Here is a 23,740-nt window from a genome sequence, read left to right as displayed (position 1 = left end):
AAAGAAATGGTCTCAAAACAAAACAAAATAAAGTAAAAAAAAAAAAAAACAAAAAACAATAAAACTAACTAGCTGACTAACTAACAAATGCACTACCAGGATGCACCATGGGAAGTTTAAGGGTGATCCATTAAACTGGAGGAGTATTATGGACTCATACCTGGAAGTGAGTGTGGGAGGAAACAGAGGACTAGAAGGGGAATGTGTGACACAGTACGTTTTGTGCACTTGTGACAAGCCCACAATGACACACTACTTTGCACACTATGCTAGTGACAGCAAATGTCAAGCAGGGTTTTTAGACTCTGATGGTCCTGAATTGCACTCTGAAGTCTTTGGTTGTTGTGAGTAGCAGGTTATTTTTCTCTCAGCCTCTGAAGTGGGACAGAAGATTGGGAAAGGTGACATCACCCTTTGCAGGAAGAAGCTGGATATTGGGATGTCACGGTCTGTTGCAAGTTAACACTCAAGTGACTGAGTACAATTTTTCTTGTTCACAGGAATCAAAAAGCAACACACAGTCTAGGTACAAAGATGAGTACACATTTTGTCTTCTTCCTGGGGAGACGCTGTGATCCACTATACACAGTAGGTCTATAAAATGGACTATCTTCTGTAGTTTTAATTTTATACTGTTTTTCAAATTGTTATTTCAGTGCAGTCTTTTTCAATCACCTGTTCCTGCCCTGCTCCAGTGTTGGCTTCATTAACTGGTGGTACAATGTTGTCTTAATAGCCCTGTGTCCTCAGCCTCTGGCTCCACACTCTAGATGGGGAGAAGAAAAAGAGGGAACTGTTGGAACATTTTAAAAAATGTATAGTTTTTATTTTATTTTCATTGGATGTATTTGGTTTTTGTATATACGTATGTAGGTACAATAGCATTGAATCTCTTAGAACTGAAGTTATAGATGGTTGACAGCCCCCATGTGCTGATGGAACTCACCCTGGATCCTCTGCAACAGCAACAAGTGCTCTTAGGTGCTGAGCCATCTCTCCAGCCACTATTGGAATGTTTACATAAGGAAACCACACAGCTGATTCACAGCATGCTGGCTGAGCACTGTGAGAGAAACTACATACACAGGAAGAGACAGTGTCAGTGCAGAGCTCAGGAGGGAGGGGTGCTTGGCACTGATGGGGTGAGGCCTAAGGGACAGAGACAGAGAGGGGCTGAGCAGGAGGAGACAGAGGCAAAGAGGGAGATGCTAACTCAGCAGAGTGCCCTGTTTGAGGGTATTTCTGTCAGACTGCACTGGACACATCTACAGAACCATGCTGGCATCTTACATTTCATAGTGAATGCTGTGCTGGTTTGAATGAGAACAGCCTCACAGGCTCATAGGAATGAATGCTTCAGATGTGGCTGATGGAACTCTTGGGAAAGGATTGGGATGTGTGGCCGTGGTTGGAGAAGTGTCACTGGGGCTGGGCATTGAGGTTTAAAAAACTTCCAGGCTTCAGGCACCTGTAGAGGGATGTGAGCAGTTGAATTTGCAGCCATGGCAGTGGCTTGGCTAGCCTTTAATACTGGTGTTAATCTGGACCCTGGGTCATTATAGAGCAGGTGAAACACCGTAGCCAATGCCCAGGAACTGCTGAAGAAGTTGACTGACAAGTGTTTCAGGAAGTGTACCAGGGAGCCTGATGATCCTTGGATAACTTAGAGCAGGAATGTATCACCATGTGCATGGACTGTTGCATGGATGCCTTGAATGTTGTGTCCTATGCTTACAACTCTTGACTGCAGAGGGAACAAGACAACACGTGACTGAGACCTGTGTCTCAGGACACAGTTCTCAGAAGAGAGCAAGGACCAAGGATCTGGTTGTCCCCACTGAGCTGTGACCTCATGAGAGCAGGCCAGTAAACCCCTGCTGGGAGGGTGAGGGAGGAGAGACTCTCACTGTTCCCAGAGCCTCTTCCTCTGGTGTGCAGAAACGGATGTGAGCTCTCACTGTTCCTCCACCACACCTTTCCTCTGCCATCATGAACTCAAACCCTCTGAGACTAGAAAACAGATTAAACACATATTTATAAGTGTTACTGGGATCACAGTGTCTTATCATAGTTGGAGAAATGTCACTAAAGCCAGGTGTGTGGACACAGGTCTTTAATCCTAGCATTCAGGATGCAAAGACAGGTGGAACTCTGTGAGTTCAAGGCCAGCCTGGTGTACATGGTAAGTTCCAAGACAGCCAGAGCTGTGGAGACAGACCTTGTCTAAAAACAGAATAAAATAAGAAGAAAAGTAACAGAGTCAGATCCTTTCTGTGGCCTAGGGCCAGCTGTTTCCTTAGGTTAGTCAGGGTGAAACCTAAGAGCATCAAGTTCCCAGGGAAACAAGAAGAGATCAGGTGGAACTCCACAGAATAATAAAAAAAATGTATGAATTTATTTTTTCCCCACACTTTTGATCTGGGATGAAAACTGACATCACCAATGTGTACTCTGTGGCATGAGAATCATCTTTCTTCCAGTGTCCACACTGTACTCGCCTGAGGAACTCTGGGGCCAACTTGGTTATCAGATCCACTATCCCACACAGCTGTGACACTCATGCCCCTCACCTCATCAGCTGATAAGTGTGAGTGAAGGCCAGAGAGGGAGTGAGAGGGTCACAGATTACATAACTTCTAACACACTGTCATCATTATTTTGTGTTATACTCGGTGACAGTTCCTCTCCTACTGTGACTGAGTCACTAAAACAACTGTACCATGGAAGTGCAGATGCAGGGCAAATGCAGTGTAGACAGAGATCAGTGCCCTGCTGTTTGTTGTCTACACAGGGGTCTCTTCCCAGTGGACAAATGGATCTACTGTGCTGAGACAATGACTCAGATCCACATGGACAAACTCGGGATTCAGAATGAAGATCCTTGTGGAAAAAACATAATGTCCTGGAGCCTCAGATCTTCATCTAGGAAGTAACACAAGGAATCTGTGTCTAAGCACGGGGCTGAGTAGACAGATCCTGAGGGAAGAAGCAAAGTCTCCTCTTTACAGATAAGAGGCCTGTACACAGGCTTGACTGTGTGAGCTGCCTTCTGCTGTTGAACACAGAACCTGGTCTCTATGGGGTCCATGTGGGGCTTGCAGGCCCACTGCTTTAAATTTCTGTAAAAAAAAAGCATCTCTCCACTGCATCTCCAACCGCTTGTGTCACCATTGTATCCCTGGAATTGTCTTTTCTTCTAAAAGTGTCCAGGGTCTGACTTCTGAAGAGAAGGAAGAGGAAGGGTGGAGGAGAGGACACAGAGAGTCTGTCCTGTGGGTCTCTCCTGGTGTCCTGACAGCTTCTGGGTCAGAACTCGGAGCCAGCATGACAAACAGCACTCTGTACACTGCACAAGGTTCAGGCAAAGTCTTAGTCGCCAGGGTTGGGGAACCCTAGGGCTGCGGATTCCCCTCTCCCCAGTTTCACTTCTGCTCCTGCTGTGTCAGGTCCTTCTGCCCTGACACTGATGATGCGCGGGCACAACTCACCATCATTGGGTGGCACGATCCTGGGGAACCAACCAGCATCTCCGCGGGAACTAGTTAAAAAGTCCAAGCAGCCTGCAGGACTCAGATGCCCTGGATCCCAGATGGAGGTGATGGTGCCTCACACGCTGTTCCTGCTGCTGGCGACCAACCTGGCCCCGATCCAGACCCACGCAGGTGACTGGGGGTCTAGTAAGAAAGGGTCTCTGCGGGAAGGGCCAGGGGCAACACCGGGGAAGCCACGTCCCTGCGTCGCCCACCAGACCCTCCATCCCTTCTCCACCCTCATCCCAAGCCCAGGCGCTCTGTTCTCCTCCTGGCCCGCTCACCTGCAGGGGGTCCCGGGAGGAGGTCGGGGTCTCACCGCGCGCTGCCCCCAGGCTCACACACGCAAGTGGGAGCAGGCTGGTGATGCAGAGACATACAGGGCCTACCTGGAGGGCGAGTGCGTGGAGTGGCTCCGCAGATACCTGGAGCTCGGGAAGGAGACGCTGCAGCGCACAGGTGCAGGGGCCGCGAGCAGCTCTCCCTCTGCCCTCGGGCTGGGGCTCAGTCCTGGGGAAGAAGAAACCCTCAGCTGGGGTGATGCCCCTGTCTCAGAGGGGAGAGAGTGTCCCTGGGTCTCCTGATCCTCATCACAGTGACTGCACTGACTCTCCCAGGGTCAGCCTTCTCCCTGGACAGTTCCCAGTCTGTCTCAGGAGGGAAGGAGAGAATTTCCCCCAACTTAACAATGGCGGCTCCCTTCAGTCAGATTGTAGCCTCTGTCAGCCGTGGCCTCTCCCAGGCCTGTTCTCTGCCCACACCCACTCTCTGTGGACACTGACTCCTGTCATGCTGAGTGTGTCAGCCCTTAGACCTCAGGACCGGAAGTCTCCTTTACCTGATGGGAGACATAGACTCCCTACACTAGGCTGGTTCCCACAGTTTCTAGAACTTTCCAAAGAATACATTCTCGCAGATCCCTCCCTGTCTGTGGGGTTTGCATCACTTCAACAACCCACTTCTATCTATTCCTAGAGTGGTGAAGGTCACATGAGCCCTCATTGGGGTGCCCTGATGGAATACTAAGTTGTGGGATTTCTTTTTGCTTTTTTTTTCTCTTTTGTTTTTCCTTTTCATTCTTTCTTACGTTCTTTTTTTCTTTACTTTTTTTTTTGAAGGCATTATTTGTTTCTGGTCACTTTTTGTCTGCACTGGAGTGATCCTGTTTCTCCATGCCCTTGTATTATCATTTGTATCAGTCTCCATAGGTGCCAGAGAGACTGCTAACCTGGATATTTAGACAAGTTAAATCAGGGTTCTCATTAAAGGAGAGGTTCTTGTGAGCTTAGACTGTTTCTTGTCAGAACTAAACATCCAGAAGCCTCCTGCTCTTCCTCTGCCCCCACAAGTTACAGTGCTCCCCCTAGTGAATCAGGAATTGGACTTTCTGAGAGACAAGTCTTCTGCAATCCAGGGCTGGAGTGAGAGGGAAGATCCACACACCCTGTGAGCCCGCTGTGTTCCAGTGAGTGCTGCACTGGGGTCCACAGCACACTCCTGGGATCCTGTGTAACACACCTGTACCTTGTGGTCCAGAGACAGGGGCTGGGAGTCATTTTCTCTGGCTGAATGTCAGAGGTTCACCACATTTCTGCTACACACTTTGTGATGGGTGTTCACTTGGACTGATGGTTATACTGGTAAGGCAGATGACCACAGTGGTTGACTCTCAGAGGCGGAACCCTTCCAGGAGAGTATGGCCCTAATTTCTAATATAGATATGGACTTAAACACATGTTAAATTACTTATTTTCCATTTTATCTGTCATTCTTTGACTACCTGTCTCATGCTGTAGAACATCACATAAGGACGGACGTGTTGACACACTGGCTCGTGTGGATTCCCTCTTAGCTTCTGAGCCCCCAGGGAAAATGTTCAGTTCTGTGCTGAGGGGACCAGCGCCACCTACTGGTCACTGGTGGGATGACAGTTGAAGTGACAGACACATAGTTCAGTGTCATCATTGATTTAACCGTATCTTGTCTAGATTTCAGTTTGTCTTGTTAATTGTGGGATTTCTTAAATCTTCCACACAGATACCCCAAAGGCACATGTGACCCATCACCCCAGATCTGAAGGTGATGTCACCCTGAGGTGCTGGGCCTTGGGCTTCTACCCTGCTGACATCACCCTGACCTGGCAGTTGAATGGGGAGGAGCTGACCCAGGACATGGAGCTTGTGCAGACAAGGCCTTCAGGGGATGGAACCTTCCAGAAGTGGGCATCTGTGGTGGTGCCTCTTGGGAAGGAGCAGGATTACACCTGCCATGTGTACCATGAGGGGCTCTCTCAGCCCCTCACCCGGAGATGGGGTAAGGAGGGTGTGGGTGCAGAGCTGGGGTCAGGGAAAGCTGGAGCCTTCTGCAGACCCTGAGCTGGTCAGGGCTGAGAGCTGGGGTCATGACCTTCACTTTGGTTTCCTGTCCCTGTCCTTCTCAGAGCCTCCTTCATCCACCAATTCAAACATGATAATCATTGCTGTTCTGGGTGTCCTTGGAGCTGTGGCCATCATTGGAGCTGTGGTGGCTTTTGTGATGATGAGAAGGAGAAACAGAGGTAGGAAGGGGCAGGGTCTGAGTTTTCTCTCAGCCTCCTTTAGAAGTGTGCTCTGCACATTAATGGGAAACACATCCACACCCTGCATTGCTACTGTCTGCAGCTGGGTCTGCTGTCAGTTCTGGGAACTTCTAGTGTCAAGATATTCCTTGAACTCTCACAGCATTTCTTCTCACAGGTGGAAAAGGAGGGCACTATGCTCCAGCTCCAGGTTAGTGTGGGGGACAGGATTGTCCTGAGGCCATTGGAGTGAAGCTGGAGATGATGGGAGCTCTGGGAATCCATAATAGTAATTCCAGAGAAATCTTCTGGAGTCTCATTTGTACCTTGATATGAATACATACACATACATATACATTTCTTTTGTTTTACCCTAGGCAAGGACAGCTCCCAGAGCTCCGATATGTCTCTCCCAGATTGTAAAGGTGACACTCTGGGGCCTGACTGGGGAAAGGCAATGTGGAGATGATTGCGTTTTAGGGACTCCCAGAATCCCCTGTGAGTGGTGGGTTGTTGGAATGTTGTCTTCATAGTGATGGTTCATGACTCTTGTTCTCTAGCATGAAGACAGCAGCCTGGAGTGGACTGAGAGACAGACAGTGTGTTCAGGTCTCTCCTGTGACGTCGAGAGCCCTCAATTTTCTTTAGACAACAATATCTGATGTTCCCTGTGATCCTATGGGCTCAATGTGAAAAACTGTGGCACCCAGCCTGCCCTGCACACTAGCACCCTGTCCCTGCACTGCCTGTGTTCCCTTCCACAGCCAACCTTCTTGGTCCAGCCAAACACTGGGGGACATCTGCTTCCTGTCAGCTCCATGTTGCCCTGAGCTGCAGCTCCTCACTTCCACACTGAGAATAGGAATTTGAATGTGAACTTGATTGTTAACATCCTGACCTGAGTGTTGATGGCTTGTTAAATTGATGGCTTGAAAATACTTAGAGGTTTGTTTTGTTTTGTTTTTAAGAAATAAATGGCAGATGGAGAACCTTCTAGAATCTGTGTCACTATGCTGTGTGTATCTCTTGGGATAGGATGAGGCTGTGCACAGGTGTGCTCAGTCCATTGTGATCTTTGGTGGGGTCACTCCTGGCCGTGTCACCACATGACTCTGTTCTCTCCATCACTGTGAAGCACAGGCTGAGAGTCTGTGATCACAGGGACATAGGGATGAGAGATGAACAAACAGATCACATCCTATACCTGAGACCCTGAGCCTGGTCCTGTTCCAAGGATTCTGTGTCTCCAGAGATAAAGATCAGAGACCCCACTGGGGATCCTTCAATGTGCCGGGTGCACAAGAGAAATCACTGCATTTCCACCCATCCATTTGTTTTAGCTACTAATGATGCAGTCTTGAAGCTGCCCTGAGCTCTCTCTGTAGCCATGCTACTGTTGTCGTTTCTGCTTCTTTACTGTGTCTTTTACAGGGTTCTCAGGTATAGGATGTGTTTTTCTGTTGAACTCTCAGGAGCAAATCCACAGCTGAGATTGTTGGCTTAGATTTTTCAAAACCTGTTTTTAATAGGGCTTCTTAGATGTTTAACCTCTCTTCTAGTCCACCACCCACAGGAAATAGTGGAAAAGAAAGGTTATTAGGATGGGGGGAAGCAGACCTGTTTAGAAATGGTTCTTTGGATCAAATCCAGTTTGTGTTGTCAGGACATCAGCAGTTCAGTTCCCAAGATTCAGCAACAGGAGCTCGATTCAGAAGAAGCCAGGAGTCTCAGCTGTTTCCTGTTTAGAAGTAGTTCCATGGGCCGATTTCAATCTCCAATAGACAGGATACCAGCAGTCCAGGTCAGTGGTGTCTGGATAGCACACAGGAATCATCAGCTGGGGCACAGCCCAGCAGAAACAGCCAGGCCTCCACCAAATCAGCATGAGTCAGCAAGGGTGACCAGGAGCAGCAGGGACACCAGGAGAATTTCTCTGCCGAGACTCTGTCAACAAAGCGAAGATCAGTGAAGACGAAGACATGAGACCAATGTAGCATTGCAAAGCCAGCTATGCAAGCCCACCATAACTGTCCACTGTGTCCTGTTATAATCCCTCCAAACACCACGCGTTCTCACATGAGTCTTGCTGCAGCAAAACACAAGTCTGTCTTAGCAAAACTCGACTTGAGTCTGTATCAGCTGACATATCCAGAAACTTGCACTTCACTCTGCCAATCAGCCCAAGTCTGCAGAAGCAGGAAGAAGCCACCAGAACATCACAAGAAGGATTTTGGTGCATTTCTCTCTATGGAGTAACAAGAAACAATGACCAATAAACAATGGTAAGGCTTACCAATACCATGCAGCCTCCTCTACTGTCTGCTGGGTTTTATTTATAGCCCTTCTAAACATCATGTGTCCTTGTACGTGTCTGCTTTAGCAAAACAGTTTTTTTTTCACCTGTGTCTGCTTATAAAACATCATTTGACATAACTGACTTTCCAAAGGAACCAGAGATTTCCACTTCCAGAACAGGGATGCTTCTCTCTCTGTAACTTGGGTACCGCCCCCTGAACCCTTTATACTCCTGGACTATCTTATCCTTTAGCAGCTTGTGTTGTGGAGTTAACTCCCTGAAGTCTCTTCATCTCTGTTCCCAGCTCAGTGAACCTGTGGCTTGCAGCCCTGACTTGGGCATGAAGGATGCTGTATTCAGCATAGTCTGTCTTAAAGTCCTGTTCATAAGCCTGTTGTGGCTCTGCATTTTGGATGGCTCTTCATTGCAGGAGACCAAAGTCCTGCTCATAGGCTTGTAACCATTTAAATAACCTAATATTTATAGCACTAAAGACAACGGAGGCATAAACTGAGGTAAAAACCTGCCAGTTCAGCGAGGAAACTTTATTTTCTTAACTATATAGGAGATAGCTATTACAAGCCTGTTTCTACAACTAAACTGCCATCTCTTCAGAAATCTCTCTGTGTGTCAATCTACCAAGCTAGTCTGCCTTTCTGTTGAGTTCCTCCAAACCCAAGAGGGCTCCTTAGCTCTCTTTCCTAGATTTCTGTTTTACCTGTGTCCTGCCAGGTGCTTCTGGTGTTCCTGCAAGCCCAAAAAGGAAATCCCCATCACTTACTCGGAGCTCCTGCCATAGAAGATCTTCCAAGCAGAGAAAGCCGTGTCACTGGAATATGATTTTTCTGCTCAGGGATTGCTAGCTTTTTTTCACCACCTTTTCCCTGGCATTGGGCCCATGGGTCAGAGTGGGAAGTCCTTCTCAGATGCAGCTGGCTTTTGCTGAGATGTCATTTCTGTGGGACTGCAGGGGACGGGAGATGATTGGAGAGGTTTTGCTACCATGGACAGCTCCTGTGATGCCAGCAGGCTGAGGAGATGTAGTGGAGCCGCCATTTTAACAGGAGCCCCCATTTTGGACAGCTCCTGTGGGACTATTACTGAGGTGGCCCATAGGTGGATCAGGAAGAAAGGGCCTGCCACCACTTTGAAGAATTTAGTTTTAGGGACTACAATAAGCCAGGACAAGCCCTTTCTCCCTAAGCTGTGTCTTGTCAGATATTAAGCCACAGTGATGGAAAATGGAACTGTATTGGATACTTTTCTGTTGCTGTGACAAGACATCATGTCCAAGGAAACTTACAGAAGGTTTATCTGGGGATTAGGGACCCTAAGGGTTAAGAGTCCATCAACATCATGACAGCAAACACCAGGCATGGCAGCAGGAACAGCTGAGAGCTCACACCTCCAACCATGCCCCCCAGTGACATACTTCCTCCAGCAAGGCCACACCTCCTAAGCTTCCCAAACAGCAGCAACTGGGAACTAAGTATTCAAATGACCAAGAATATGGGGTCATCTTATTCAAAGGACCACAGTAACTAACACAGACAGTGACACCAAGCTCCCAGTGCAAATATGGGATTTTCTAGGTGTAGTGCCAGGGAAATGTTAGCATTCCCCCAAAACCAGACAGGAGTAGACCTGACATAATCACAGTAGGGACTTTTTATTAGAGCTAGCTCAGGGCAGCACACTGCCTCATGCAGGATGGTTTCAGTGATGAGGAGCCCCGAATATCTACGGGGCAAGGCTTCATAGTAAACAGCAAGTGGGGGGGGTGAGTGTGCAAGCATCTAATTGGAAAGTTTCTATGGCCTCAACATAATTGGCTGGTGCTGAGAATCATACCATAAACCTAAATTTCTGCTTCCCTCTGCACTGGTGGTCATTAGACAGGGGATGGGCTTGTAACTTGGGAGTGCAGGTTTGTTGGGGGTGTAACCTGGAGACACAGGTCCTGTTGGGGATTAGTCTAGAGACTTAGCTGGGCTCTGGTTTTGTTGGGAGGTACCTTGGAAAGTAATTCTAGCTGCTGGCCTGTTAGTTTGCCTGAGTTCAGGTTCTCTAAAATGGAGTCTGAATTTAAAAGATTTGGCCTCTCACAGGTGGGAGAGGCTGACACTGCCACAGGTGGGACCTGGGCAAGAAGGCTTGGTTCTCCAGAGTCACCTAAGGCAATGCTGGTACCTATCTATCAGGAAACCCCTTTTCTAATGTCATGGTGGGCAGTTCTTGTATGTACCAAGTCCAGGAATGAAGGAACTTTTGAAAGGTAATGTTTGAACCCAATGGTCTCCGAGGGACCATGGAGATGACTCAGAGTGTACAGGTTCTTGCCACCAAGCTTGGCTCCCTGAGTTTCATGGAAGTCACATGGTGAATGGAGAGACCTGACTCCTATAAGTTATCCTCTGAGCTTCACGTGGGCATCATGACATGCACATCCCTACACATAATTATTAAATCAGTGCAATAAAAATGAAAAAAGGAACCATGACGGTTTCATGTTGAAGATTTAAACACATATGTATAAGGACGTGTAAGTATACGTTGTGTTCAGTTTGCCTCCAGACTTTCCAGTGGTTGAATTTTCCTGTGTCCAAAATGACATTGTCATGAGAAGCTGCCAGGAGGATTGAAGGACAACCCAAGCAAGGGTAATCACAGGAATGTTAAACTATTTTACATGCTGTGTATTTATACTACTGCTTTATGTGTATGGTGTGCAAATGAGGGCACTCCCCAGCTGTGGTGTGTGTGTTGGGGGAGAGGGAGTCAGAAGACAACCTTGGGGACAGTTCTCTTTCCATGTGGGTTCTGGGGGACTGAACTCAGGTGGTCAGACTTAGTGGCAAGCATCTCTACCTGAGTCACCTCATCATGTTGGCCTGAGTGCCACCACCCTGTTTTTGGAGGTGTTGAGAAATCGAACCCCAGGGCCTGTGGCATACAAGGTGGGCATTCTAGTCACTGAGTCACATTCCCAATGTTTGAAAACCAGTCAGCAGACAAGGGCTTCCTGTTATTTCAAAGGACTGTATTAAAGCTCTGGGATAAAGATGGAATTAGAGACTATATGTTAAAAACAGTCATGGGTGGCATTCAAGAAACACACTGACAATGCACCCCACTAATCCGAGGACCTAATCTAGGAGAACCAGGCCTGAAGTGAGTATTTCTGGTTTCTTTGGAGACTCAATTGTGTTGTGTGATGTTTTTCTGAAAACTGTCTTATGGGAGGATGTTTTTGCTGAAGCAGACAGGTAATATTTTCCTGGAAGTTGCCTGGAAAAGGAACATGTGATGTTTTGATAGATCTTGAGAGATCTCCTTTTAAGAGAACACGTGGTGAGGGCCAGGCAGTGGTGGCGCATGCCTATATTCCCAGCACTTGGGAGGTAAAGGCAGGAGGATTTCTGAGTTCGAGGCCACCCGGGTCTACAGAGTGAGTTCCAGGAACAGCCAGGGCTACACAGAGAAACCCTGTCTTGAAAAAAAAAAGAGAGAGAGAGAGAGAGAGAGAGAGAGAGAGAGAGAGAGAGAGAGAGCACATGGTGTTTGGAAAGGGTATAAATATAACCCAACAGACCACAGATGACGCTGTGTGGCATTGGTTGGCATTGCCATTCTTCGCTGGTCTTCACTGACAATGTTGTGGGATTGGTTAGCCTTGCCTTCTTTGCTGGTCGTTTGTCATGACTTTGTAGAGAGAAATGAACCAAAGAACTTCTGGTGGTGTTCCAGCAGCTTCTTCCTGCTTCTGCAGACTCAGGCCAATTGGTAGAGCCTCTAAACTTCTTCTGAATTAAACTGCTACTGCTGACTGGTGTGAACTCAACTGCTGTAATCCGGACAACAAAGACTGGATTCACTCCAGAGAACTATTTCTAAACAGGTCCACATCCTCCTTGGCCCTAATAACCTTTCCTTTCTACTACCTCTGGTGGGTGGTGAGCTAGAAGAGAGGTTAAAACATTCATGTAAGCTTACTAAAGTAGGTTTTGGAAAATATAAACATATACAGGGCATCTGAAAAATTCCATGTGTGGGTTATGTTACCAATGCTGCATTGATGCTGGAGGACATCAGACGCTTGGGTAGACTGAGCACTGTGGGGATAGATTGGGACGCTCCTTCTCTTGGACTCTGTGATCCTGAGGAACCCAGGGCTTCAACTATTCAAACCTTCTCCACAGGCTAGTTAGGTGTCTCAGGCCTGAGTGAGGCCCTGTGGCTGCAGAGAAAAGAATCACAGAGAGCTAAGGCATAAAAATAAAGATGGTGTCACTTCCAAGTAAAATTATGGAGCTGGAGAGATTGTTCAGAGGTGAAGAATGCTTATTGCTGTTCCTGAGGAACTGGGTTCAGTTCCCAGCTCTCACCCACTTGTAACTCCAGTCTCAGAGAGGATAGGGCGCCCTCTTCTGAATGCATGGGGGACTCCATGCATGTGGTGCACAGACATACATGGAGGCAAAACACCCATGTACACAAAAATATTTTTTTAAAAGAACAAAAAATGCCAAGCAGTGGTGGCACACGCCTTTAATCCCAGCACTTGGAAGGCAGAGGCAGGCGGATTTCTGAGTTTGAGGCCAGCCTGGTCTACAGAGTGAGTTCCAGAACAACCAGGGTTACACAGAGAAACCCTGTCTCAAAAAACAAAAAACAAAAAACAAAAAACAAAAAAAACAAAAACAAAAAAAACCCTCAGAAAACAAAAAATAAATAGAGAGAAATAAGATTTCTGTAAAGAAAGAGATCCCCCAGCAGTATTGGGGGTCACTACAGCATGTAGGAACACCTCCAAACCCTAGTGCAGGACTCTAGGGTCCCCTGCACTAAATGTACACACTGGTCTTAGAGATTCAGCAAGGGAAGGGAGAAATTGACACAACACCCCCTACAGTGGTTCCTGGTGCTACTGGTCATGAAACCTGTGCATTCGTTCATTTATGCTGTTTGTGTTGTAGTCTTCTTGTAGTTCAGGTTGACCTTGAATTATATATATATATATCTTTACTTATTATGTAGTGTTCTGCCTGCATATGTGCCTTTCCACCAGAAGAGGGCGCCAGATATCACTACAGAAGGTTTTGAGCGACCGCGTGATTTCTGAGAATTCAACTCAGGACCTGTGGAAGAGCAGTTAATGCTCTCAATCTCTGAGTCATCTTTTCAGTCCCGATCTTGAATTTGTGATCCTCCTGCCTCACCTCAGCTTGCCAAGTCTCGGTCGGGATCACACGTAGGGAGTGTGTGCGTGTGTCTGTCTGTCTGTGTGTTTGTGTGTGTCTATATCATCAAGTGTGGTGTTTAGTAACAATCTGGGGGAGGAGCCCGAGGTATAATCTCACTCAGAAGTTGTGTTTCAGACCGAAGATCATAAGGACCCGTGAAAACATCAAAACAGAAGGTTTGGGGCTGAAGGGAAAATCCCTGACTGCTTCGGTATGAAGAGGGCGTAGGCGATGACAACTCCCTGCCTTCCTGAGCATTCAAAGCTCACTCATCCCTGCTTAAGAGACTGGGAACTGGACCGGCTCCTACTCCCGTGTCCTGCTGCCCCCTGGTGGCTTTGAGCGGCATCGCAGCTCCCAAGGGTCCTGGGGACGGACTTTGTCAAATGTCTCTGCAGACTGCAGACTGCAGAGTCCAGGAACTAACTGATGGCTGGCTTCATGAGCTCACGATGCTGTCCGGCTCACACTGAAGAAGGGCCACACTAAGGAACCAGGTATCCCCTGCACAGCCCCCACATCAGAGCATTAGTTTCTTTTTCTTTCTAGTTGCTGTTGCTCGGGATTTATCCCAGAGCTTCCTGCCTGTAGACCGTGTCTTCACTACACACTAGCTGAGTTTGATGTGATCCATCCAAAGAAAGGGTCCCCGGGTTTCTTTGGGGATACCTTTAATCCCAGCCCTCAGGAGGGCGGATCTCTGCATTCTTCGCAACATAGCAAGATCCAGAGCACACAGGACCAAAGACTGTGATCCCCAGGACTGACACCTAGAAGGGGGTGGTGGAGTAGGTGGAAAACTTGTAACAAGTGAGAAAGGAACATGGATCCCCAGGGCCGGGTCTGGGTGAGCTTAGCCCCCAGCCTAGTACAGCCAAGTTCCTGGGAAGTGAATGGGGTAAAGGAAATGACCTCAAATTACTTTATTTTCCTCGACAGCATCTTTCATCTGAAATTTCCCCTCACGTTGTAGATGGGACCTAGGGACAGCTTCCTGTCACTGAGCTGTATCCCAGCCCTTTACTTTTAAGCCGTGGTCCAGGCTGGCCTTGAACTTATTCTGTAACTGAAGCAGCCTTTCCATCCATTGCCTCAGGCTCCCAATTAGCCAGGATTAGAGGTCTACAAACCAGCCTAGCTTTTGTTTAAACCCTGGTCAAGGTTATCAGGCTATGATGACACACACCTTCAGTCCCAACACTTGCGAGGCAGAGGCAGGAACTCTAAGCCTGAGACTAGCCTAGTCTACAGAAAGAGTTCCAGGACAGCCAGAGCTACACGGAGAAACCCTGTCTCAAAAACCAAACAATGTACCAAGGATGTTCCTTCACTCTAGACCCTGTAGGTCATGACGTCTTTGGAGGACAAAGAACCCTTTCTCAGGGGTTGCTTAAGATCATCAGAAAACACAGATATTTATATTACTACTCTAAACAGGAGAAAAATTATAGTACAAAGTAACAATTAAACTAACTTTATGGTTGGGGTCACCACCAGGAACTGTATTAAAGGGTCACAGTATTAGAAAGGTTGAGAACCACTGCTCTGGAGTCTGCAAAAACCTACAGAGGTGGGGCAGCGGGCAGCGGGCAGCAGGAAGGGTCTAGGTCATATGTAAATGACAAGATCTGTTTTGGAGCCAGGTCCAACCCTGCCTCAATGCATGGGTGCGGGTGTTACAGGCCCTCTACCCTCAAGAGAGGTGTGACAGCCACTTAGGGGCTGACACAGACAATCTCAGAGTCTGTGTGGATTTTTCCCATGGTAGCCCTCAGGACAGTGCACAAAGCTATCATGTTCCCAGACCTTGTGGCATGTGGCATCCTCCTGGAGAGCTACAAACAGTCCCCTCCTGAGCAACTATGCCATCCCTGGGCAAGAAGCAGCAATAGACCTCGGGCTACTACCCCACCCTCTTCCTGATGCCCACCAGGAACTGACTGGGTCTACAATAAAGAAATGCTGGAGAATTAAAGGCCCAGAGACAGAGGAGAGGACACAGTCCCAGCACAGGAAGTTCTTATTATTGCCACAGAGTGAGCCCCGCCAGGAGGTGATGTCACTGTTCCAGCGGAGCCCGCAGATCAGCTACAGGGTGGGCTGTACCGCTCTGCCCTAAGAGCTGAGGTCAGTCAGAGACTGGGGCGGTGGGAGCTCACAGGCTGTGAATGAACAGCAGGGGAGCTGACTGGGAAATGAAGGTCACCTCAGAAGCCCAGGGAGTGGCCTTGGGCACACTCTGGTGAGGCAGAGGCCTGGCAATGAAAGCTGAGTGAGAGAGTGAGGTGTATGGAAGCCTTGGAATGGGAAAGGGGTCCCAGGTGACAGTGTGTGACCTACACAGTCCATGGTAGCTTAGGGCCCGGTGGATCTGAGTCAGAAGTTCAGCTTGTGTTTCTTCAGCTCCACCATGAGGTGATGGATGTTGATGAGCTCGGCCCTGGCAGGGAGAGCGTGGAGCTGGGGCTGGGACAGCACCCGGTGGAAGCGGTGGTACAGCTGGATCAGCTGGGTCAGCGCCCCCTGTACAGAGGGGACTCAGGGTCAGACTCGTGGTGACTGGACCTGTGAGAGCTTCACCAGAGTCTCAGCACAGTGCTTGTCGGCCTTCAGGACATTCATGTGATGCAGAGCCCAGAGGAAAGAGCAAGGAAACAACCATGGGACACAGGCAAAGGGCTGGGAGTGGCCGGTCACCTGGATGATGCTGGTTCCATTTCGAAAGTTGGTAAAACTCCGCATTACATCCTGACTCAGGGACTCCACTGAAGCCTTCCAGGAACTACCAAAGCCACGGATCAGCTGAGTCACTCGGGCTGAAAGCAGAGGAAAGGGCGTGTCAGAAAGCAACCAGACCTGGTGACCTTCCACTGTCCACCCGGCAGAGAGCAACCAGGGCTGGTGCCCAGCAAGGCCTGCCCAGGGCACAGCCATGCTTACCATCAAGCCTGACTTTCCTGGTGTTCTTCCAACTGAGTCTTCCCTGCTGCGCTGCCTCCTGACACTGAACCCCACACACTGTCCCTAACTCCTGCTGTCCCTAACTCGCCATGACAATCAAGGCTTCAGCCTCCTTCACAAACGCCACCAGACCCCGGAACGGGGGAGACAGCAACTCTTCAATGAACTCCTGGAGAGAAGTGCAAGCTCACACAGGGTCAGACTCTGGGGAACAAAGGACCCCTACTCTGGACAGTGACGACTAATGACATGCCAGACAGCAACCTCTGTGAGCCTTCCACCTTAGGTGGTGATGTCACAAGGTGCAGGGGACATCCCCAAGGATTTCATTCCAGAACCAGGAACTAATAAGCTGGCTCTTCAGGAACAGTGCTTGCCACTGGTCCCCAGAACAGACAGTGGAAGAAGGAAGAAGGGAGCCCACTCCTAGAAGTTGTGACCTCTGACCTCCACATACTTCAGATGTGCCTGTGCCAGCCTGCAGGCACACACATACACACAAGGCTATAGTGCATGCACACACATACACAAACAGTTCCCTGCAAAACGTGAACACAGGACTATAGTGAACACATATGCACACACACACACAAACATATACAAACAATTCCCTGCAAAACATGCACACAGGACTACAGTGCACACATACGTACACACACACACACATATACATGCTAGCTATAGTGCACACACAGGCATACATACATAGCTATAATGCATGTACTTACAAAAATAGCTATAGTGTTACTTTGTTTCTAAGCTATTAGTACCATGAAAAAGTTAAAATGAAACAGACTAGCAATGAGGCAGTGGGTTGTAATCATGACTGCACATGGAGGTCAGTCCAATACCACACCCAGGCCCTACCTGTGTCCGAGCATTGAGCAGCTGCTGGAAACTCTCCACGTCTTTGCTGTCGTCAGCAGCCCGCTCCTGAGGAAGACAAGAGGAGTCAGGAGCTTAGAAACCCCTTTCCTGTCACCAGCACTTCCCCTTCATTCCACACTGCAGACACTGCCAGGATCCAGGGGTAAAGCCCTGAGCTCCTGTGGAGCTTACAAGCTGTAGGGACTCCCCGGGGGAGGAGCAGCCTTACCATCAGCACGCCCAGCATCATGTCATAGTTGTTGATAAGAAACACAAGCTGCTCCTTCCTGGAAGAGAACTCTGCAGCCACTCGGAGGACAAAATTCTCCACCTCCACCTGCAAAAGCCAAACAAAAGCAGCAGGGTAAAAGCTAGGTGACAGGGACCCTCCCCCTCCTGGCAAGTCTGTCCTGCCCAGTCCCACCTGTAGCTGTCCCAGGAGCTGCAGTGTGCGTTCATTGGGGATGGTCTGGTTGATGCTGACAAGTGCAGAGGAGAACTCAGCATAGCATACTGTGATCTTGGAGCAAGAAGGGAAGGCTCACACCTGCCTGCCTGGCAGACACAACCCCTAGCTGCCTCTGCAACTCCTGTCCCCAGTTAGGACAGGAGTTGTCTGCCTAAGTTGACTCCTTCAGCAGTACCCAACCCACCACTTAGTGTGACCACAAGAACCCCGTGTTACCCTCACCCGCCCTTACATAGTGGGGGTGAGTGTCCAGTCCCCCAAGGTGCTGGGGGTCAGTGCTGCGGACACTCTGGACATTCATCTCCAGGATCAGCTCAAACCGAGGCCACAGCAAGGCAAGCACCTGCCCCCAGTACCTGCAGGCTTAATCAGAATCAGAGGTCAGCTGGCTAGGGGTGCTGGCTGCTCATGGGAGCACAGCACCCTTCAGGAGAGTAGGTGTGCCTGATACCTTTGCTGCCCCTGGGACACACAATGGGAATGAGGGTGAAGGACAACAGGTGAGGAAAAGCCCAGGGTCAGGACAGAATTGTTTGCATAAGATAAAAAGCTGACTGCCTCCAGGCACAAGGACCAGAGCTCAGTGACCTGTCCAGGGCAGGGACGTCCCTCTTTGCTGCAATGCTGCGGAACCAGAGAACAATGTGGATACAGAGAAAAACAGCAATGGCGTCGTAGCAGTCGGCCAGGTAGGACTCCAGGTGTTTCTGTGGCAGACAACTGAATGTTAGCTTGTTGTTTGAGTTGCTGCAGGCAAACAGATGTACATTTCTTTGGGGACAAGGCACTGGCCAGAGAGACCAGCTCCTTCCCTGTCCACAGGCATCTGAGTGGCCTGACTCCCTCACTAGCCACACTTCTGTAAGTTCCCCACAGCAGAACCTGGGGCTGACTTGGGATGAGAGCTCCAGGGCCAGGACTTGGAGAACACTCATTCTCCATGAGTTGCTGTCTGTCTGTGGAAAGGCACGGAAGTCGGAAGCTCACCAGTGTCATGGAGAGTGTGCAGCCCATGATAGAGTGGAACAGGTCATGTGCAGCCAGGCCAGAGATGACGAAAAATTCACAGATGAAAGGATATTCACGGCAAGAAATGTCGAGGAGGGTATAGTGCTGGCTGCGAAAGAGGGCTTCAAAGGGATACTACCGAGACAGAGAGACACGGGTGGGTCACACACTGACCCCGTGGATATGGAGACTCAGCACAGCTCAGTAATGAGAGCTCACAAGACCACACACCCAACCTCCAGACAGGGAGGAGGACCCTGAACAAGTACCGAAGAGGGGGCACAGGTCACAGAGAAGCTCTGCCCACTGGCTGCTGCCCCACATCCACTTCAGCTGTTGCCTCCCGACAGCCACGCCCCCAGTCTCTGCACACCTCTAAGTCCATGGCTCCTAACCTCCCGAATCACAGCAGGCCAGGGAACCCCCAAACTCACACTTAGGGAACTGATCCCTGGCCACGGAGGGGTAGTCTCGACATACCCTCTGCTCTCCACGATGGGCAGTATGGGGCACCAGGATGGGGGCCTCGAGCTCTGCCGGTGAGATGACCACACCACGGGTGCCCAGGGTAAAGATGGTGTTCCTGCTTCGGAGAGACGGCTTCGAGAAGAATCGTGAACAGCATCAGAGTCAGGGAAAACCATGAGACCGACCGCACCAGGCCCAACAACCCAAGGCCTGAGGATCCCAGGAAGCTAAATATGAGCCGACAGCCCTTTCCAGACCAGAGCCTTGCTTCTCCTGACACCCATAATGGCCGTCAAGGTTTTACAAACCCTCTGAAATAAATATGAAAAACTGTCAGAATGGCGTATGCTTCTTGGAGAGGAAGATCTCACTTTCACGAACTCACAGATCGAGAACAACATAATGTGTGAGAAACATAGCCCTGGGCCGGAGAGATGGCTCAGCAGTTAAGAGCACTGACTGTTCTTTCAGAGGTCCTGAGTTCAATTCCCAGCAACCACACAGTGGCTCACAACCATCTGTAATGGAATCTGATGCCCTCTGGTGTGTCTGTAGACCGTGACAGTGTACTTGAAAAGTACAGGAGAGGAGAAGAGGGGGGGCAGAGGAGGGAAGGGGAGGGGAGGGTAGAAGAGGGGAGGGGAGAAAAGAAACAGCCCTGCAGGCTGGACATCCCCATCTTGACCCCTGTGTGTGAGGCTCCCCTCTCTGGGATATCTGTCTTTGTTGTGTCTTTTACACCCGTTAGATCGTCTTTGTCATTAACTTCCTCGTACTAGAGAAAATAAAAGAGAGCTGAACCATCCCTCTCCAGCCCCATGTGGTAGATATAACAATTACTAGTACCCTGTAGAAATAAGACTCTAGATGCTCAAAGATTAACCAAATAGATTCATATATCAGCAAATACTCTAGACACAAGATGCCCACACAATTAGAATTGTTTCCCCATTTATCTAACCTGAGACAGCTGGAAACATGCGGACATCTACAGACATCTTCCTCTCCTCCTGATCCTCCTTCTCTCTCATTCCTTCCTCCTCCCAACTCCTAGCTCCGCCTACCTCTTCTCCATCCAATGACAGAGCTCCACTGCAACTACAATGGGCAGGAAAGTCCTGCCACAGGCTAGCAACCTAATATAAGCCTCAGAGTCCTTGTTTCTCTAAATAAAGAGTCTTGTTGGAAAACATATGGTTATAATGATGAATATCTGATAAGACATGTGACCAGTTGCAGAAATGAGGATTTAAATTTACATGCACATTTCTGTTGTATTTGGTTAAAAATGTATTTGTACAGATACTACATTTTCTTTTTCTGTTTCTTTATCATGTGATGTAGCATAAATTAAGAGAATTATCAATGATTATCATATTTAAAATTGAGGTACTAAAAGAATATCTCACAAGGGACATTGCCACTTTTTCTAAATTTATGATGCATTTGCAATTTTGTACAATTGGACAAACTGAATCTAAGAAGGGCAAGTTAGTGATAGTTATCTCATGTTTCAATATTATATGGCCTGGTTATTGATCTCATTTGAAGTTAATCATGACACAAGGAGACATGATTGTGTGTCAAGCTGTATATCATGAAATTAATAAGTGGTGTTTTTTCTCTAACCCAGCTTGCTTTCAAATAACTGACAAAGAGAGACTATGTTTTATTCAATTAGCTTTAAAACAGCCAGAGATTTTCTCTTCAGCCCCAAATCCTCTGTTTTGCAGTTTTCACGGGTCCTTATGATCTTAGGGCTGACATACAACTTCTGAGTGAGATTACACCTCAGGATCCTCACCCAATTGTTACTCAACACCACACTCTCCAGTCACGGTGATATAGACACACACACACACACACAAAGACAAACACACACACACTGAGACACACACACCACGTGTGATCTCAGCACTTGGCATGCTGAGGTGAGGCAGGAGGATCAAGAGTTCAAGGTCTGGACTGGAGAGATGACTCAGAGGTTGAGAGCATTAGCTCCTCTTCCATAGGTCCTGAGTTGAATTCTCAGACATCACCAGGTGGGTCACAACCTTCTGTAGTGATGTCTGGCGCCCTCTTCTGGTGGACAGGCACATTTGCAGGCAGAACACTACATAATAAATAAGTCTTAAAAAACAACAACAGCAACAACAGCAAAAACAAACAAACAAGGTCAACCTGAGCTACAAGACATAACAACACAAACAGCATAAATTAATGAACACACAGGCTTCATAGACCAGTAGCATCAGGGACCACTGTAGGGAGAGTTGTGTCAATTTCTCCCTTCCCTTGCTGAATCTCTAAGACCAGTGTGTACATCTAGTGCAGGGGACCCCAGAATCCTGCACTAGGCTTTGGAGGTGTTCCTACATCTGTGATGACCCCCAAAACTATTCAAGGATCTCTTTCTTTACAGAAATCTTATTTCCCTCCATTTCATTTTCATTCTTTTAAAAAATATTTTTGTGTATATGGGTGGTTTGCCTCCATGTATGTCTTTGCACCAAGTACATGGACTAGTCCCCCAGGCAGCCAGAAGATGGTGCCCTCTCCCCTCTGAGACTGGAGTCACAAGTGGGTGAGAGCTGAGAACTGAACCCAGGTCCTATGGAACGGCAGTAAGCATTCTCCACCTCTGAACAGTCTCTCCAGCTCCATAACTTTACTCGGAAGTGACACCATCTTTATTTTCATGCCTTGGCTCTCTGTGATTCTTTTCTCTGCAGCCACAGGGCTTCCCTCAGGCCTCAGCCACCTAACTACCCTGCAGAGAAGGTTTGAATAGGAGAAGCCCTGGGTTGCTCAGGGTCACAGAGTCCAAGAGAAGGAGCTTCCCAATCTGTCCCCACAGTGCTCAGTCTACCCAAACGTCTGATGTCCTCCAGCACCAATGCAGCATTGGTAACATAACCCACACATGGAACATTCCAGATGCCCTGTGTAGGCTTAGATTGTCCAAAACTTACTTTAGTAAACTTGCGTGAATGTTTTAACCTCTCTTCTAGCTCACCACCCACCAGAGGTAGTAGAAAGGAAAGGTTAATAGGGCCAAGGAGGATGTGGACCTGTTTAGAAATAGTTCTTTGGTTCGAGTCCAGTCCTCAATGTCAGGATACCAGCAATTGAGTTTACGGAAGTCAGCAATGGTAATTCAATTCAGAAGAAACTTTGAGGCTCTACCAATTGGCCTGAGTCTGCAGAAGTAGGAAGAAGCTGCCGGAACACCACCAGAAGTTCTTTGGTTTATTTGTCTCTACAAAGTCATGACAAACAATCAGCAAGGAAGGCAAGGCTAACCAATGCCACAGCATCATCAGTGAAGACCAGCATCAGCAAAGCCCAACAAAGAAAAGCAAAGAGTGGGAAGGTGATCCAATGCCACACAGTTATGCCTTGGCTCTCTGTGATTCTTTTCCCTGCAGCCACATGGCCTCACTCTGGCCTGAGCCACCTAACTCCCCTGAAGAGGAGGTTTGAATAGGAGAAGTCCTGGGTTCCTCAGAGTCACAGAGTCCAAGAGAAGGACCCTTAGGAACCCAGGTCATCCATGGTCTGTTGGGTTATATTTATTCCCTTTCCAAACATCACATGTTCTCTTAAGAGGACATATCTCAAGCTCTAACAAAACATCACATGCCCCTTTTCCAGGCAGCTTCCAGGAAAATACAACGTGTCTGCTTCAGCAAAAATATCCTCTCATAAGACAGTTTTCAGAAAAATATCACACAACACCACTGAGTCTCCAAAGAAACCAAAAAATTTCACTTCAGGCCTGGCTCTCCTAGATTAAGTCCTTGAATCCGCTGGCTGGGTCACCAACGTGCTTCTTGAATTCCACCCATGTCTGTTTTTAACAGATAGTCTCCGATTCCATCTTTATCCCAAAGCTTTAGTCCTTTGAAATAACAGAAAGCCCTTGTCTCCTGACTGGTTTTCAAACATTGAGAATGTGACTCAGTGACAAGAGGGCCCACCTTGCACACCACAGGCCCAAGGTTTGATTTCTCAACACCTCCAAAAACAGGATGGTGTCACCCAGGCCAGGATGGTGAGGCGACTCAGCTAGAGGTGCTTGCCACCAAGTCTGACCACCCAGAACCCACATGGAAGGAGAGAACTTGTCCCCAAGGTTGTCTTCTGACTCCCTCTCCCCCAACACACACACCACAGCTGGAGAATGCCCTCATTCGCACACCATACACATAAAGCAAGAGTATAAATATATAACACAGAAACTAGCTTAAAATTCCAGTGATTATTCTTGCATGGGTTTCCCTTCAATCCTCCTGGCAAGCTTCTTATCACAATGTGGGTTTTGGACACAGGAAAATTCAA

The 23,740-nt window shown here is 48.3% G+C and overlaps 2 protein-coding genes and 1 long non-coding RNA gene across 3 annotated transcripts in view; 1 reads left to right on the top strand and 2 right to left on the bottom strand.

Moving 5' to 3' along the window:
- The window catches only part of LOC114638036 (H-2 class I histocompatibility antigen, L-D alpha chain-like), a 12,523-nt gene extending 5,437 nt beyond the window's left edge, over nucleotides 1-7,086 (top strand). The window contains exons 4-8 of the mRNA XM_028786373.1: nucleotides 5,568-5,843; nucleotides 5,971-6,087; nucleotides 6,266-6,298; nucleotides 6,465-6,512; nucleotides 6,648-7,086. Coding sequence (XP_028642206.1) covers nucleotides 5,568-5,843; nucleotides 5,971-6,087; nucleotides 6,266-6,298; nucleotides 6,465-6,512; nucleotides 6,648-6,652 — 479 coding nt within the window. The 3' untranslated portion in view covers nucleotides 6,653-7,086. The remainder of the gene's footprint in view (nucleotides 1-5,567; nucleotides 5,844-5,970; nucleotides 6,088-6,265; nucleotides 6,299-6,464; nucleotides 6,513-6,647) is intronic.
- A 501-nt stretch (nucleotides 7,087-7,587) lies between these two features.
- LOC114638143 lies at nucleotides 7,588-8,277 on the bottom strand. Its single transcript, XR_003713826.1, has 2 exons — nucleotides 8,164-8,277; nucleotides 7,588-8,031 (listed from the first exon to the last, which is right to left on the bottom strand). It is a non-coding gene; the product is annotated as an uncharacterized LOC114638143 (long non-coding RNA).
- Nucleotides 8,278-8,403: 126 nt separating this feature from the next.
- On the bottom strand, nucleotides 8,404-20,817 carry LOC114638073 (vacuolar protein sorting-associated protein 52 homolog). The gene is given in 13 exon segments (XM_028786421.1): nucleotides 8,404-9,347; nucleotides 15,967-16,149; nucleotides 16,324-16,442; nucleotides 16,630-16,756; nucleotides 17,455-17,520; nucleotides 17,684-17,791; nucleotides 17,879-17,974; nucleotides 18,156-18,279; nucleotides 18,512-18,630; nucleotides 18,911-19,066; nucleotides 19,412-19,545; nucleotides 20,117-20,174; nucleotides 20,809-20,817. Coding segments are annotated over 12 exon segments (1,263 nt in total). The 3' UTR covers nucleotides 8,404-9,347; nucleotides 15,967-16,002.
- Nucleotides 20,818-23,740: the final 2,923 nt, after the last annotated feature.

The sequence above is a fragment of the Grammomys surdaster genome, unplaced genomic scaffold, assembly GCF_004785775.1.
Source record: "Grammomys surdaster isolate TR1022 unplaced genomic scaffold, NIH_TR_1.0 125504, whole genome shotgun sequence".
Taxonomy (NCBI): domain Eukaryota; kingdom Metazoa; phylum Chordata; class Mammalia; order Rodentia; family Muridae; genus Grammomys; species Grammomys surdaster.
This window is presented reverse-complemented; position numbering and strand designations above follow the sequence as displayed.